This window comes from Nerophis ophidion, linkage group LG25 (assembly GCF_033978795.1).
Source record: "Nerophis ophidion isolate RoL-2023_Sa linkage group LG25, RoL_Noph_v1.0, whole genome shotgun sequence".
In the NCBI taxonomy this organism is placed as follows: domain Eukaryota; kingdom Metazoa; phylum Chordata; class Actinopteri; order Syngnathiformes; family Syngnathidae; genus Nerophis; species Nerophis ophidion.
The window spans coordinates 38,693,139-38,708,372 of NC_084635.1; the positions used below are offsets into that span (position 1 = coordinate 38,693,139).

Genomic DNA, 15,234 nt, shown 5'->3' on the forward strand with positions numbered 1-15,234 from the left:
AGTGGCGCTCATTAGGTGCCACACATAAAGTGCCGCCTATAAAGTGCAGCACATAAAGTGCCGCTCATAAAGGGTTGGTCAAAAAGTGCCGCTCATTAGGTGCCACACATAAAGTGCCGCTTATAAAGTGCAGCTCATAAAGGGTTAGTCATAAAGTGCCGCTCATAAAGGGTTGCTCATAAAATTGGTGTTTTTGTCTGTCATTCCGTCGTACATTTTTTTTCCTCTTACGGAAGGTTTTTGTAGAGAATAAATGATGAAAAAACACTCAATTGAACGGTTTAAAAAAGGAGAAAACAATAAAATTAAAATAAAATTTTGAAACATAGTTTATCTTCAATTTCTACTCTTTAAAATTCAAAATTCAACCGAAAAAAATAAGAGAAAAACTAGCTAATTCAAATGTTTTTGAAAATTTAAAATTAAAAAAAGGAATTTATGGAACATCATTAGTCATTTTTCCTGATTAAGATTAATTTCAGAATTTTGATGACATGTTTTAAATAGGTTAAAAGCCAATATGCACTTTGTTAGAATATATAACACATTGGACCAGCCTATATGTCTAACAAAGAAAAATCCTTATTTCTTCTAGATTTTCCAGAACAAAATTTTTAAAAGAAATTCAAAAGACTTTGAAATAAGATTCAAATTTGATTATAAAGATTTTCCAGATTTGCCAGAGTATTTTTATTTTATTCATAATAAGTTTGAAGAAATATTTCAAAAATATTCTTCGTCCAAAAAACAGAAACTAAAATGAAGAATTAAATTAAAATGTATTTATTATTCTTTACAATAAAAAAAAAAAACATTTACTTGAACATTGATTTAAATTGTCAGGAAAGAAGAGGAAGGAATTTAAAAGGTAAAAAGGTATATGTGTTTAAAAATCCTAAAATCATTTTTAAAGTTGTATTTTTTTCTCTAAAATTGTCTTTCGGAAATAAATGGATTTATTTAAACAGGTGAAGACCAAGTCTTTAAAATATTTTCTTGGATTTGCAAATTCTATTTGAGTTGTGTCTCTGTTAGAATTAAAAATGTCGAGCAAAGCAAGACCAACTTGCTAGTAAATACTGTAAACACAATTTTAAAAATAGAGGCAGCTCACTGGTAAGTGCTGCTATTTGAGCTATTTTTAGAACAGGCCAGCGGGCGACTCATCTGGTCCTTACGGGCGACCTGGTGCCCGCGGGCACAGTGTTGGTGACCCCTGGCCTACATTATTGTTTTAAGTACACCTCTGCATAACACTGAATTCTTATTCATTTTAAAGAAATATAGATAACAAATAATAACTATTTTTTTTAATTTAGTTTTTAACTCTGTAGATTTAAAGTGCATCAATTTGCCAGAAATTAAAAAGAAATGTAATCCTTATGTAGCCCCACCTCCCGTGTCCCCCCACCCCCACTGGTTTAGTGGATGATATTTCATGTTGTTGTTTTCACGCTCTCATACGCACATTGCTGGTGAAAGCCCAGAGCGATTAATATCCAAAAAGTAGCACGAGAAACGTCTTTTATCTCCTGTTTTTGACGCTGAGTCGGTGCTGCAAAAGGCTCCAATGAGTGGGAACACGCTTAGTTCCTTTGTGTGTTTGCATGGCGCACACAGATGGCGTGTGTGGTAGATGTCAACAAGCGTGTGACCTCCTCTGGCAGGAAAAAGATGATTTATTCCATGAGCCCAGCTCAGGATTAGCGAGGGCCTTTTAGCTAAATGAGAGCAGGCTTAATCCACAGCTGCAACACAGCACGCTCACATGCGTTGCTAGGCAACCTCAAGGGTTCTCCCCCTCATCAGAATAAACGCTGATGAAAGTGCTGTGGATTTGATGGACAGACAAGAGGGAAAGACAAAAGAGCTGAAATGGAGAGGTGTGTGCTCACCTGACCCTTGCAGCTGAGTGAAGTTGTCCAGCATGAAGCTGAAGAAGCCGGAGAGCTGAGGAGGAAGCCGCAGGGAGAAGCTAGCGCGGACTTTCCAAAAGCTTCATCTTCCACACACACACACACACACACACACACACACACACACCTGCAGCTGGTCCTGCTCGCCCGCATACTCGATAGAGGTAAAGATGTTCCATGTGTACCTTCGCCTCATCTCCAGGCGGGCCATGTAGCGCCGGTACCAGCCTTGGATCAGAACCGCTGCCTTCATTGCTGCAGAGGAAACACCTTCACACGTCAGCTTTAATGTCTCATCACATTTTCTCTTCAAATTAATGATGCTTTTTTTGGTGTCCTTTATTTGGAAAAGTAACAAATTACATTTTGGTATCGGTACCAAAATATTGATATCGGGAAACCCCGATACCAATCCGACTCTTAATGCCCATACTTTATTACTGTCAAAAATCTATCAATATCGGATTTTTCGGACTGTAAGGCTCACTTAAAATCTTTTCATTTTCTCAAAAACTCGACAGTGCGCCTTATAACCTGGTGCGCCTAATGTACGGAATAATTCTGGTTGTGCTTACCGACCTCTGAGAAATTGTATTTAGTACATGTGTGAGCAGTAGATGGCAGTCAAACATAAGAGATACGTGTAGACTGCACTACGATGGCAATATGACTCAAGTAAACAACGCCAACATTTTATGTATTCTATTGAAAATATAGAACATTACACACGGCGCTCAAAAATCTATCAATGAAAATCGTATTTTTCAGACTGTAAGGCACACAAAGGAGTGTAATCTTGTACCATATGGAAAACATGTTATTTCTTAGTGTAGCAGATACTACACTACTGTGATCGCACGCAACGTTGTAAGTCTAATGAAAGCATGATAAAATGAGCATTCATGCACTCACGCATGTGAAATACTTTTTGCTGCATTCGGCAAGTTACCATCTTGTATTTAAAGAGACACACCCACATTTAACACACCTCCATAGGATGTATTTAACCTACTCAGGGGCCTAGTGGTTAGAGCAGGGGTCAGCAACCTTTTTGAAACCAAGAGCTACTTCTTGGGTACTGATTAATGCCAAGGGCTACCAGTTTGATACACACTTCAATAAATTGCCAGAAATAGCCAATTTGCTCAATTTACATTTAACTCTATGTTATTATTAATAATTCATGATATTTATCTTTGTGGAAACACTGATCATCTTAATGATTTCGCACAATAAATATATATAGAAACAGATAAATATTTTTATATACATATTTCGAGTCTTTAAAATTCAAAATTCAACCGAAAAAAAGAAGAGAAAAACTAGCTAATTCGAATCATTTTGAAAAAATTAAAAAAAGAATTTATAGAACATCATTAGTAATTTTTCCTGATTAAGAGTAATTTTAGAATTATAATTAAATGTTTTAAATAGGTTAAAATCCAATCTACACTTTGTTAAAATATATAAAAAATTGGACCAAACTATATTTCTAACAAAGACAAATATTTTGGGGGAATTTTAATCATAATAAGTTTGAAGAAATATTTCACAAATATTCTTCGTCGAAAAAACAGAAGCTAAAAATGAAGAATTAAATTAAAATGTATTTATTATTCTTTACAATAAAAAAATATAAATTTACTTGAACATTGATTTAAATTGTCAGGAAAGAAGAGGAAGGAATTTAGAAGGTAAAAAGGTCTATGTGTTTAAAAATCCTAAAATCATTTTTAAGGCGGTATTTTTTCTCTAAAATTGTCTTTCTGAAAGTTAAAAGAAGCAAAGTAAAAAAATAAAATAATTTATTTAAACAAGTGGAGACCAAGTCTTTAAAATACTTGCTTGGATTTTCAAATTCTATTTGAGTTTTGTCTCTCTTAAAATTAAAAATGTCGAGCAAAGCGAGACCAGCTTGCTAGTAAATAAATACCATTTAAAAAATAGAGGCAGCTCACTGGTAAGTGCTGCTATTTGAGCTATTTTTAGAACAGGCCAGCGGGCGACTCATCTGGTCCTTACGGGCGACCTGGTGCCCGCTGGCACAGCGTTGGTGACCCCTGGGTTAGATGCTCCGCCCTGAGATGGGTAGGTTGGGAGTTCAAACCCCGGGCCGAGTCATACCAAAGACTATAAAAATGGGAGCCTTTACCTCCCTGCTTGGCACTTAGCATCAAAGCTTGGAATTGGGGGTTAAATCACCAAAAAATATTCTCGGGCGCGGCACCGCTGCTGCTCACTGCTCCCCTCACCTCTCAAGGGGATGGGTCAAATGCAGAGCACATATTTCACCACACCTAGTGTGTGTGTGTGTGTGACAATCATTGCTACTTTAACTTTAACTTAACTTAATATGCTTTGGTGGAAATGTTGCCATTTTATATCAATCAATCAATCAATGTTTATTTATATAGCCCCAAATCACAAATGTCTCAAAGGACTGCACAAATCATTACGACTACAACATCCTCGGAAGAACCCACAAAAGGGCAAGGAAAACTCACACCCAGTGGGCAGGGAGAATTCACATCCAGTGGGACGCCAGTGACAATGCTGACTATGAGAAACCTTGGAGAGGACCTCAGATGTGGGCAACCCCCCCCCCCTCTAGGGCACCGAAAGCAATGGATGTCGAGCGGGTCTAACATGATGCTGCGAAAGTGTCATTTAAACATAACATGTATGTTATAATGTTGCTCCAAAGCCACATTCACAGACTACTTTCTTAGTCTGAAAACATTTGCCTTGCAAATGAAACCACACAGAAAATTACAATTTATCTTTTAAAAAATGTACACCTAAATGTATATTTTGAAGACTACCTTCATGAACTTGATATGAGTTTTATAGCTGAGGTACATGGGCTGCATGAAAAAGCTGCTTGTATTATTTATGTCACTCTTTAGTGTTATTATGCGCATGCCGAGATAGAAATAATACTTTATCCTTCCTTTTAGCGTGTTTCTCTCAAACCAACGAGCCATTTTTTCCTCTGAGTTCAGCGGCTAAAACTGTTTTTTAGTTACGGGCCTATGTTGACGAAGCAAAATGTTTCAATGTTTCAATCTATGCAAATGTAACGGCGGCATAGCTCGGTTGGTAGAGTGGCCGTGCCAGCAACTCGAGGGTTGCAGGTTCGATTCCCGCTTGTGCCGCCCTAGTCACTGTCGTTGTGTCCTTGGGCAAGACACTTTACCCACCTGCTCCCAGTGCCACCCACACTGGTTTAAATGTAACTTAGATATTGGGTGTCACTATGTAAAGCGCTTTGAGTCACTTGAGAAAAGAGCTATATAAATATAATTCACATCACAATTGCCCACTCTGCACATGCATGCCACCCCACTGCTTACTGGACTAGGAAATGAGCAGCAACTGGCTTAAACTTTTTTTTTTTCATTTAAAAACATATTTTTACATATACTCTACACACACACACACACACACACACACACACACACACACACATTATATATACATATATATATACACATATATACGTACACACACAAATATATATATATATACATATATGTATATATGTGGGGCTTCATGGTGGCAGAGGGGTTAGTGCGTCTGCCTCACAATACGAAGTTCCTGCAGTCCTGGGTTCAAATCCAGGCTCGGGATCTTTCTGTGTGGAGTTTGCATGTTTTCCCCGTGAATGCGTGGGTTCCCTCCGGGTACTCCGGCTTCCACCCACTTCCAAAGACATGCACCTGGGGATAGGTTGATTGGCAACACTAAAATTGGCCCTAGTGTTTGAATGTGAGTGTGAATGTTGTCTGTGTTGGCCCTGCGATGAGGTGGCGACTTGTCCAGGGTGTACCCTGCCTTCCGCCCGATTGTAGCTGAGATAGGCGCCAGTGCCCCCCGCGACCCCAAAAGGGAATAAGCGGTAGAAAATGGATGGATGGATGTATATATGTACATATATACATATATACACACGTATATATATAATGTATGTATACACATATTTATATGTATATATATATATATAAAAACTAGGGGTGGGCAAATTAATGCGTTAATTACGCGTTAACTCATCAATCTATTAACGCCGACAATTATTTTATCGCACATTTGCGTATGTTGTTTACATGCATTTATTTTGTTAACGCCTTTTCTTAACAAGATGGCATCTCCCGGATGTACTTCGGCGTGGAGGGGCTCTTGGTAAAGATGGAACATTTGGCAAAAATACCGGACAATTCTGCAAATGTCATGGCTGGCTTACAGCGTGGTCACTCCGGGATCACTTACGACCGCCAGACAATTCTGAATGTGGATAGATCGGGCCGTTTTGGACTGAATGACGCGTGCTTGCTAGACCGGCTAGCTAGCATGGGAATACTTTGCCGGCTACATCCAGCGGCCTGTGAAGCAGCGGAGTATATGTGTTGTCTGTCTATTTATGAATAATGCAGACCAGGAGTGTTGGCTGAGTTCTTAACGTTTGCTTTCAGAGCGTGCATATCACAACATACAAGATGCCGTCATGGCGACACAACCTGCATGATCTTCACTCCTGTTGCATGCTGGGTAGGGTAGTTCTTTTTTTCCCTGGTTCATAACATCACAATATAGTACCATGTATATGATGCGTTCAGTTTATCAAAGCACCAAGCAAACAATCGGAAAATTCCCATCATATCAATTCCTAGATATGGTCATAATTATTTTAAGTGCACTACGCAGAATAAACACAACATTATTAATATTGCTACCACGGATAATTTGATCCAAAATTCCCTAAAACAGCCCACTACCTATAATATAGGTTTTTTAAACATAAGACCCTAATAAAAAAAAATGTTTCTGCTGTTACCTCAGAAATTGCCTGTTCAGATGTTATGATTGTGGCTCAGAGATTTGTATGTAGATTATATTTATTTTCCATAACAAACAGGATAACTTAAATACCCTGGCAGTGGCAATAAGCTTAAATGTTTGCATTTACATTTTTGGAGTTGATTTTCATAAAATATGCTATTTAACTGCTACTGTTTAACAAGGACTGATTTAAATTGTGTTTGCACAACAAATGTTTTGGCGCTTTCGTTCATGTGGGAGAATATTCCAATAAAGGTGCACTACACACTACTTTTGAATTCATTATTGGGCTTTGTGTATACAATGCAGTTAATCGCAATTAATCGGAGAAATAGTGCGATTAACTTTGATTAAAATTTTTAATCGTTGCTCAGCCCTAATAAAAACATATACATATATTATAAGATTGTAATAATATTCATCAGTCGTAAATGAAAGAACTCATTTATGTTGAGATAGACTAGTGATGTGTAGAAAAGAACTGGTCTTACTCAGAGCCGGACTGGGGGTTTTTGCAGCTTGGTCTGTGTGAAGAAACACAGAAGTGTTAATTGATTGAAATGAGTGTCAAAGAGTGGGGGCGTTAACGAGACACAGGGGAGGACACAAGCAACAGGCGGGCTGGAAAAATGAAGCAAATGACAAGACCTTGGAGAGGAACAACACTCATTAAAAAGAAGAGATCACAACCATCAGTCAGGTAGCAGCGTGGGCGTGGCCATGTCCATCAAATGGATGAACAACTACTTACATTATGCTAAAAAAGGTTAATGAGAGAACAAATATTTATAATTAGTCCATTCAAGCTGACTGTCTGAGTGCATGAATTTGATCGAGATTTCATAATACCTGAGCATGATTACAGTAGTGTAGTATCTGCTATGCTAGGAAATAACTCTAACCCTAAGGCGGGGTCGGGGTCCTTTTTTTTTTTCCTTTCTTCTTTGTCATGAAAAAGAGACGTTTTTGTCATGAAAAAGAGAGGTTTTTGTGGTTGGTAATTGTAAGTGTATATTGTGTTTTTTATGTCGATTTAATTAAAAAAAATAAAAAAAATTCTGCGGCCTGGTACCGGGCCATGGCCCGGTGGTTGGGGACCACTGACCTACATGACCCGAATAACTCCTACAACATTCATAAGTGCAGATTTCAACCATTGAGATACAAACCCTGTTTCCATATGAGTTGGGAAATAGTGTTAGATGTAAATATAAACAGAATACAATGATTTGCAAATCCTTTTCAAGCCATATTCAGTTGAATATGCTACAAAGACAACATATTTGATGTTCAAACTGATAAAATAATCATTAACTTTAGAATTTGATGCCAGCAACACATGACAAAGAAGTTGGGAAAGGTGGCAATGAATACTGATAAAGTGGAGGAATGCTCATCAAACACTTATTTGGAACATCCCACAGGTGTGCAGGCTAATTGGGAACAGGTGGGTGCCATGATTGGCTATAAAAATAGCTTCCCACAAAATGCTCAGTCTTTCACAAGAAAGGATGGGGCGAGGTACACCCCTTTGTCCACAACTGCGTGAGCAAATAGTCAAACAGTTTAAGAACAACCTTTCTCAAAGTGCAATTGCAAGAAATTTAGGGATTTCAACATCTACGCTCCATAATGTCATCAAAAGGTTCAGAGAATCTGGAGAAATCACTCCACATAAGCGGCATGGCCGGAAACCAACATTGAATGACCGTGACCTTCCATCCCTCAGACGGCACTGTATCAAAAACCCACATCAATCTCTAAGGGATATCACCACATGGGCTCAGGAACACTTCAGAAAACCACGGTCACTAAATAGTCGGTCGCTACATCTGTAAGTGCAAGTTAAAGCTCTACTATGCAAAGCGAAAGCCGTTTATCAACAACATCCAGAAACGCCGCTGGCTTCTCTGGTCCCGAGATCATCTAAGATGGACTGATGCAAAGTGGAAAAGTGTTTTGTGGTCTGACGAGTCAACATTTGAAATTGTTTTTTGGAAATATTTGACATGGTGTCATCCGGACCAAAGGGGAAGCAATCCATCCAGACTGTTATGCACGCAAAGTGTAAAAGCCAGCATGTGTGATGGTATGGGGGTGCATTAGTGCCCAAGGCATGGGTAACTTACACATCTGTGAAGGCAACATTAATGCTGAAAGGTACATACAGGTTTTGGAACAACATATGCTGCCATCCAAGCGCCGTCTTTTTCAAGGACGCCCCTGCTTATTTCAGCAAGGCAATGCCAAGCCACATTCAGCACGTGTTACAACAGCGTGGCTTCGTGAAAAAAGAGTGTGGGTACTTTCCTGGCCAACCTGCAGTCCAGACCTTTCTCCCATTGAAAATGTGTGGCACATTATGAAGCGTAAAATACGACAGCGGAGACCCCGGACTGTTGAATGACTGAAGCTCTACATAAAACAAGAATGGGACAGAATTCCACTTTCAAAGCTTCAACAATTAGTTTCCTCAGTTCCCAAACGTTAATTGAGAGTTGTTAAAAGAAAAGGTGATGTAACACAGTGGTGAACATGCCCTTTCCCAACTACTTTGGCACGTGTTGCAGCCATGAAATTCTAAGTTAATTATTATTTGCAAAAAAAAAATACGTTTATGGAGGTTGAAGCTCAAATATGTTGTCTTTGTAGTGCATTCAACTGAATATGGGTTGAAAAGGATTTGCAAGTCATTGTATTCTATTTATATTTACATCTAACACAATTTCCCAACTCATATGGAAACGGGGTTTGTACTTTGTATAGTTCAAGACTGACGCTCATTTAAAAACATCACTGCACATCATAAAAGCAAATACACTTTTGATGTGAAAAGTCTAAAAAAATGATGTAAAACGTCCGGCGAGCTGGATTGAAAGTCTTAATGGGCCTCATGTAGCCCGCGGGCCATATTTTGCGCAGGTCTGGTCTAATCTAATCCCTTAAAACCACGCCCCCTTCAAGGTTGCGTCCCTGGTAACAGTAAGAGTTAGAAGAGCATGAATTATTGTAGCGACAAGCTCCTAGTTGCCATTCATATTTCCATCCGTTGTGTCAATGGCGGCACTTTAGTGGTGATGTAACCATAGCAACCTTTCATATCACCCTTACTGCGAGCACAATTATCTTTGTCCTTTAAATGGTAAATTGGGTTATACTAGTATAGTGCTTTTCTACCTTCAAGGTACTCAAAGCACTTTGACACTATTATCACATTCACACACTGATGGCGGGGCTGCCATGCAAGGCCCTAAGCACCACTCATCAGGAGCAAGGGTGAAGTGTCTTGCTCAAGGACACAATGGATGTGACTCGGTTGGTAGAAGGTAGGGATCGAACCAGGAACCCTCAGGTTGCTGACACGGGCACTCTACCACCGCACCACGCCGTCCCAACCCCGTTGTTATTATCATCATTACCACGGTATTGTTAAATATGCTCAAAAATACTTCAACACATGCTGGAATATCTGAACCAGGTTGGATTTAAAAATACAATCAATCACCTTATTTTGAAGAAAAAAAACATTAAATATGACTTTTGTATTTGAATGACTAAAGCAGGGGTGCCCATTACGTCGATCGCGAGCTACCAGTCGACCGCGGGGGGTGTGTCAGTCGATCTCCAGCCAGGCTTTTAAAAAAAATAGACCTAAAAATTAGTGATCATTAATCTTCACCAAGACGTCACTTAAATGACATTCACGGTACCGGAGGGTCTTGTGAGATGACGCTGGCTGCTGCAAGATCATTATTATGAAAATATGACCGAGAGGAAGGCGAGAAACACTTTTTATTTCAACAGACTCTCGCGCCGTACCTTCCGTCAAAACTCTAAAGGCCGACTGCACATTTCCTATCTTCACAATAAAAGCCCTGCTTCATGCTGCCTGCGCTAACTAAATACAGAGTCTCGGAAAACTGGCGTGCACAAGCGATCCCTCAGAAAGCACAAGTGATGTGCACGCCAGCTTTCCGAGACTCTTATTTTGTTAGCGCAGGCAGCATGAAGCAGGGCTTTTATTGTGAAGATAGGAAATGTGCAGTCGGCCTTTAGAGTTTTTACGGAAGGGACGGCGCGAAAGTCTGTTGAAATAAAAAGTGTTTCTCGCCTTCCTCTCTGTCATTTTTTCATAATAATGAACTGGCAGCAGCCAGCGTCATCTCACAAGACCCTCGGGTGCCGTGAATGTCAATCAAGCAAGCTACGGAATTTGCCGCCAATGTTTTTCTTGTAAAGTGTATGGAAGCTGGATGAATTAGATGCCAAAAACCAACCACTTTCATGTGGTATTGTACAGAAAGGACAACTTTTTTTCTCCTCCATTTGAAAATGTGGGCGTTATCATCATTACTGTCTGATTCCAATCAATGCAAGTCATCAGAATCAGGTAATACACCAACTTATATTCTTGTCTTCGTGAAAGAAAGACATCTATATGTGTTACACATGCTTGTATTATCATTAAAGACATTTAACTTGTTTACAAAAATGCCTCTTTCATAAATAAATAAATATAAATGATATATATATAAATGAGGTAGATCCCCTCGAGTTGGTCAATTGAAAAGTAGCTCGCCTGCAGAAAAAGTGTGGGCACCCATGGACTAAAGGATGGAGTGTTTGAATGCTCAAAGTAAAAGAAAATCATGTTGGAAGTGAACAAATTTGGTGCACCCGCCTCACCTCTCGGCATGTGTGTTTCTATGGCAACAGAGGCGCCACATCCCATGATGAGCAGCAAGCGGGCCCTGAAGTCAGACGAAAGGGAAAAAGGTGTGTCACATTGCAGGTGTGACATGAGGTGTCCGCACACTCACCACAGCACTAGGGAGAAACAGGTGGTCATTACAGGTGCAGCATTAAATTTTCTTCCACATTCAAAGCCTTCCAACTTCAAACTGTTCAGACTATTCAGGAATGGCGGGCTTTGCCTTGACAAATTCCAAATATCAAATCAAATCAATGAAAGAAAATACACTTTATAACCACACTGCACGTTTCAGGGGAAATCATTGAAGTAAACAACCATTTGCTGCTTTGTTTCCCTAATGAATGCACATCATAAACATTGAAATTGCACTTGCAATATGTGCAGTACATAGCAAGTGCAATTATAATAAAAGGTTTGCTGCCACACACACACACACACACACACACACACACACACACACACACACACACACACACACACACACACACACACACACACACACACACACGCCATGTGCGCCTGTATACAGTGACTGTAGAAGCATTTAAGTCCCATCTTAAAACTCATTTGTGTACTCTAACCTTTAAATAGACCCCCCTTTTAGACCAGTTGATCTGCCGTCTCTTTTCTGATCTGCCCCCCTTTCCTTTGTGGAGGGGGGGACACAGGTCCAGTGGCCACAGATGAAGCGCTGGCTGTCCAGTGTCCGGACCCAGGGTGGACCTGTGCATCGGTTGGGGACGTCTGCGCTGCTGACCTGTCTCCACTCGGAATGGTCTCCTGCTGGCCCCACTATGGACTGGACTCTCACTATTATGTTAGATCCACTATGGACTGGACTCTCACTATTATGTTAGATCCACTATGGACTGGACTCTCACACTATTATGTTAGATCCACTATGGACTGGACTTTCACTATTATGTTAGATCCACTATGGACTGCACTCTCACTATTATGTTGGATCCACTATGGACTGGACTGTCACACCTATGTTAGATCCACTATGGACTGGACTCTCACTATTATGTTGGATCCACTATGGACTGGACTCTCACTATTATGTTGGATCCACTATGGACTGGACTCTCACTATTATGTTAGAACCACTATGGACTGGACTCTCACTATTATGTGAGATCCACTATGGACTGGACTCTCACACTATTATGTTAGATCCACTATGGACTGGATTCTCACACTATTATGTTAGATCCACTATGGACTGCACTCTCACACTATTATGTTAGATCCACTATGGACTGGACTCTCACACTATTATGTTAGATCCACTATGGACTGGACTCTCACACTATTATGTTAGATCCACTATGGACTGGACTCTCACACTATTATGTTAGATCCACTATGGACTGCACTCTCACTATTATGTTAGATCCACTATGGACTGAACTTTCACTATTATGTTAGACCCACTATGGACTGGACTCTCACACTATTATGTTAGATCCACTATGGACTGGACTCTCACACTATTATGTTAGATCCACTATGGACTGGGCTCTCACTATTGTGTTAGATCCACTATGGACTGGACTCTCACTATTATGTTAGATCCACTATGGACTGGACTCTCACACTATTATGTTAGATCCACTATGGACTGGACTCTCACACTATTATGTTAGATCCACTATGGACTGCACTCTCACTATTATGTTAGATCCACTATGGACTGAACTTTCACTATTATGTTAGATCCACTATGGACTGGACTCTCACACTATTATGTTAGATCCACTATGGACTGGACTCTCACACTATTATGTTAGATCCACTATGGACTGGACTCTCACTATTATGTTAGATCCACTATGGACTGGACTCTCACACTATTATGTTAGATCCACTATGGACTGGACTCTCACACTATTATGTTAGATCCACTATGGACTGGACTCTCACTATTATGTTAGATCCACTATGGACTAGACTTTCACTATTATTGTAGATCCACGATGGACTGCACTCTCCCTATTATGTTAGATCCACTATGGACTGGACTCTCACTATTATGTTAGATCCACTATGGACTGGACTCTATTATGTTAGATCCACTATGGACTGGACTCTCACTATTATGTTAGATCCACTATGGACTGTACTCCCACTATTATGTTAGATCCACTATGGACTGGACTCTCACACTATTATGTTAGATCCACTATGGACTGGACTCTCACACTATTATGTTAGATCCACTATGGACTGGACTCTCACTATTATGTTAGATCCACTATGGACTGGACTCTCATTATTAAGTTAGATCTACAGTACCTACGTCCATAGCACAGGTCGCCCAGAGAGGGTCCTCACATCTGCGGTCCCCTCCAAGGTTTCCCATTGTCATCCCATTGGGTTGAGTTTTTCCTTGCCCTGATGTGGGCTCTGAAACGAGGGTGTCGTTGTGGCTTGTGCAGCCCTTTGAGACACTTGTGATTTAGGGCTAAATAAGATTGATTGATTGACTGTATGGAAACTATGAAACAGAAATAAAAAGGTCCAGGCAAACAAACATTCATGGATGAACATTAGAACAGCCATGCTAATATCTGATGCTAATTTTTACAAACCAAAACATTTTCATTTCAAACATGACTAAAACGCATGACTCGCTGCCATGGAAACATAGAGAGCACTTTTTCAAGCCGTGTGGGAATAAAACAAGCCAGGACGTCACTCGTCCTACATGCAACACATAATAATAATAATAATAATAGGAATAATGTAGCCGAGTGTCCTGGTTGTTACAATAATAATACGACTACTACTACTACTAATAATAATAACGTAGTCCTACCTGCACAGTCCAATAGTCACATGTTATTATTATGATGAGTCTTCAGGTGTGCTCGTCTTCTAAGCTGCGTCTTTTCTCTCCGCCATGTTGGACTTCAAATACAGCTTTTTATTTGGCGCCAAAGTCAACCAAGTGGACGAAGAAGAGGAAGAAGAAGAAGAAGAAGAAGAAAGAGGAGAAGAAGGAGAAGGAGAAGGGCGTGTAGTAGGCGGCGACAAAGATGGTGCCGCGTCCTCCTCCATCCTCAAATGTTGATGTTGTTGTTGATGTTTTGTCACATTTGTGTAACTTCATGAAGACTTTTCTTACTTTCTCTCAGCTGCCTAAAATGGCGACTTACCCACAAGATGTGGTCTTTCCTTCCTCTCACAAATCCTTTTATTTACCTCGCAAGACTAAACATATTTACCATAAACATTTTTTTTTTTTTCAATCGATCATGTAAAATTATATTCTTCTTATTGAGCAACTAATTAGGATAATGCTCGTGTGAAACTTACTTCCGATCTGGGTCACGTCAGCCATAGATATATGTAACTAGATATATATATATAATACGTGTGTCATAAATAAATAAATAAATAAATGTAAATATATATATATATATATATATATATATATATATATACACACACACACACTAGATGTAGATATAGATAACTAGATATAACATGTATATTTATATACATACTAGATGTAGATATAAATAGTTATCATTGGTGTTTATACAAATACTAGATGTAGATAGAAGTAGATATAGAAGTTTATATAAAAACTAAATGTAGATATAAATAGATATAGACGTTTATATAAATACTAGATGTAACTATAAATAGATATCATAGTGGTTTATATGAATACTAGATTTAGATATAAATAGATATATATGTTCATATAAATACTAGATGTAGATATAAATAGATATAGAAGTGTATGTAAATATAGAT

The 15,234-nt window shown here is 39.2% G+C and overlaps 1 protein-coding gene across 5 annotated transcripts in view; it reads right to left on the minus strand.

The window, feature by feature from the left end:
• LOC133543014 (serine/threonine-protein phosphatase with EF-hands 1-like) overlaps positions 1–14,521 on the minus strand; it is a 38,514-nt gene extending 23,993 nt beyond the window's left edge. The window contains exons 1-5 of one of the 5 annotated variants that reach the window (XM_061887369.1): positions 14,288–14,519; positions 11,439–11,503; positions 7,244–7,276; positions 2,044–2,171; positions 1,896–1,950 (exon numbers count right to left, since the gene is read on the minus strand). In XM_061887369.1, coding sequence (XP_061743353.1) covers positions 1,896–1,950; positions 2,044–2,171; positions 7,244–7,276; positions 11,439–11,484 — 262 coding nt within the window. In that variant the 5' untranslated portion in view covers positions 11,485–11,503; positions 14,288–14,519. Of the gene's footprint in view, positions 1–1,895; positions 1,951–2,043; positions 2,172–7,243; positions 7,277–11,438; positions 11,504–14,287 lie in introns of all 5 variants that reach the window. The other 4 variants (XM_061887365.1, XM_061887363.1, XM_061887368.1 and 1 more) reach the window with 4 other exon arrangements.
• Positions 14,522–15,234: the final 713 nt, after the last annotated feature.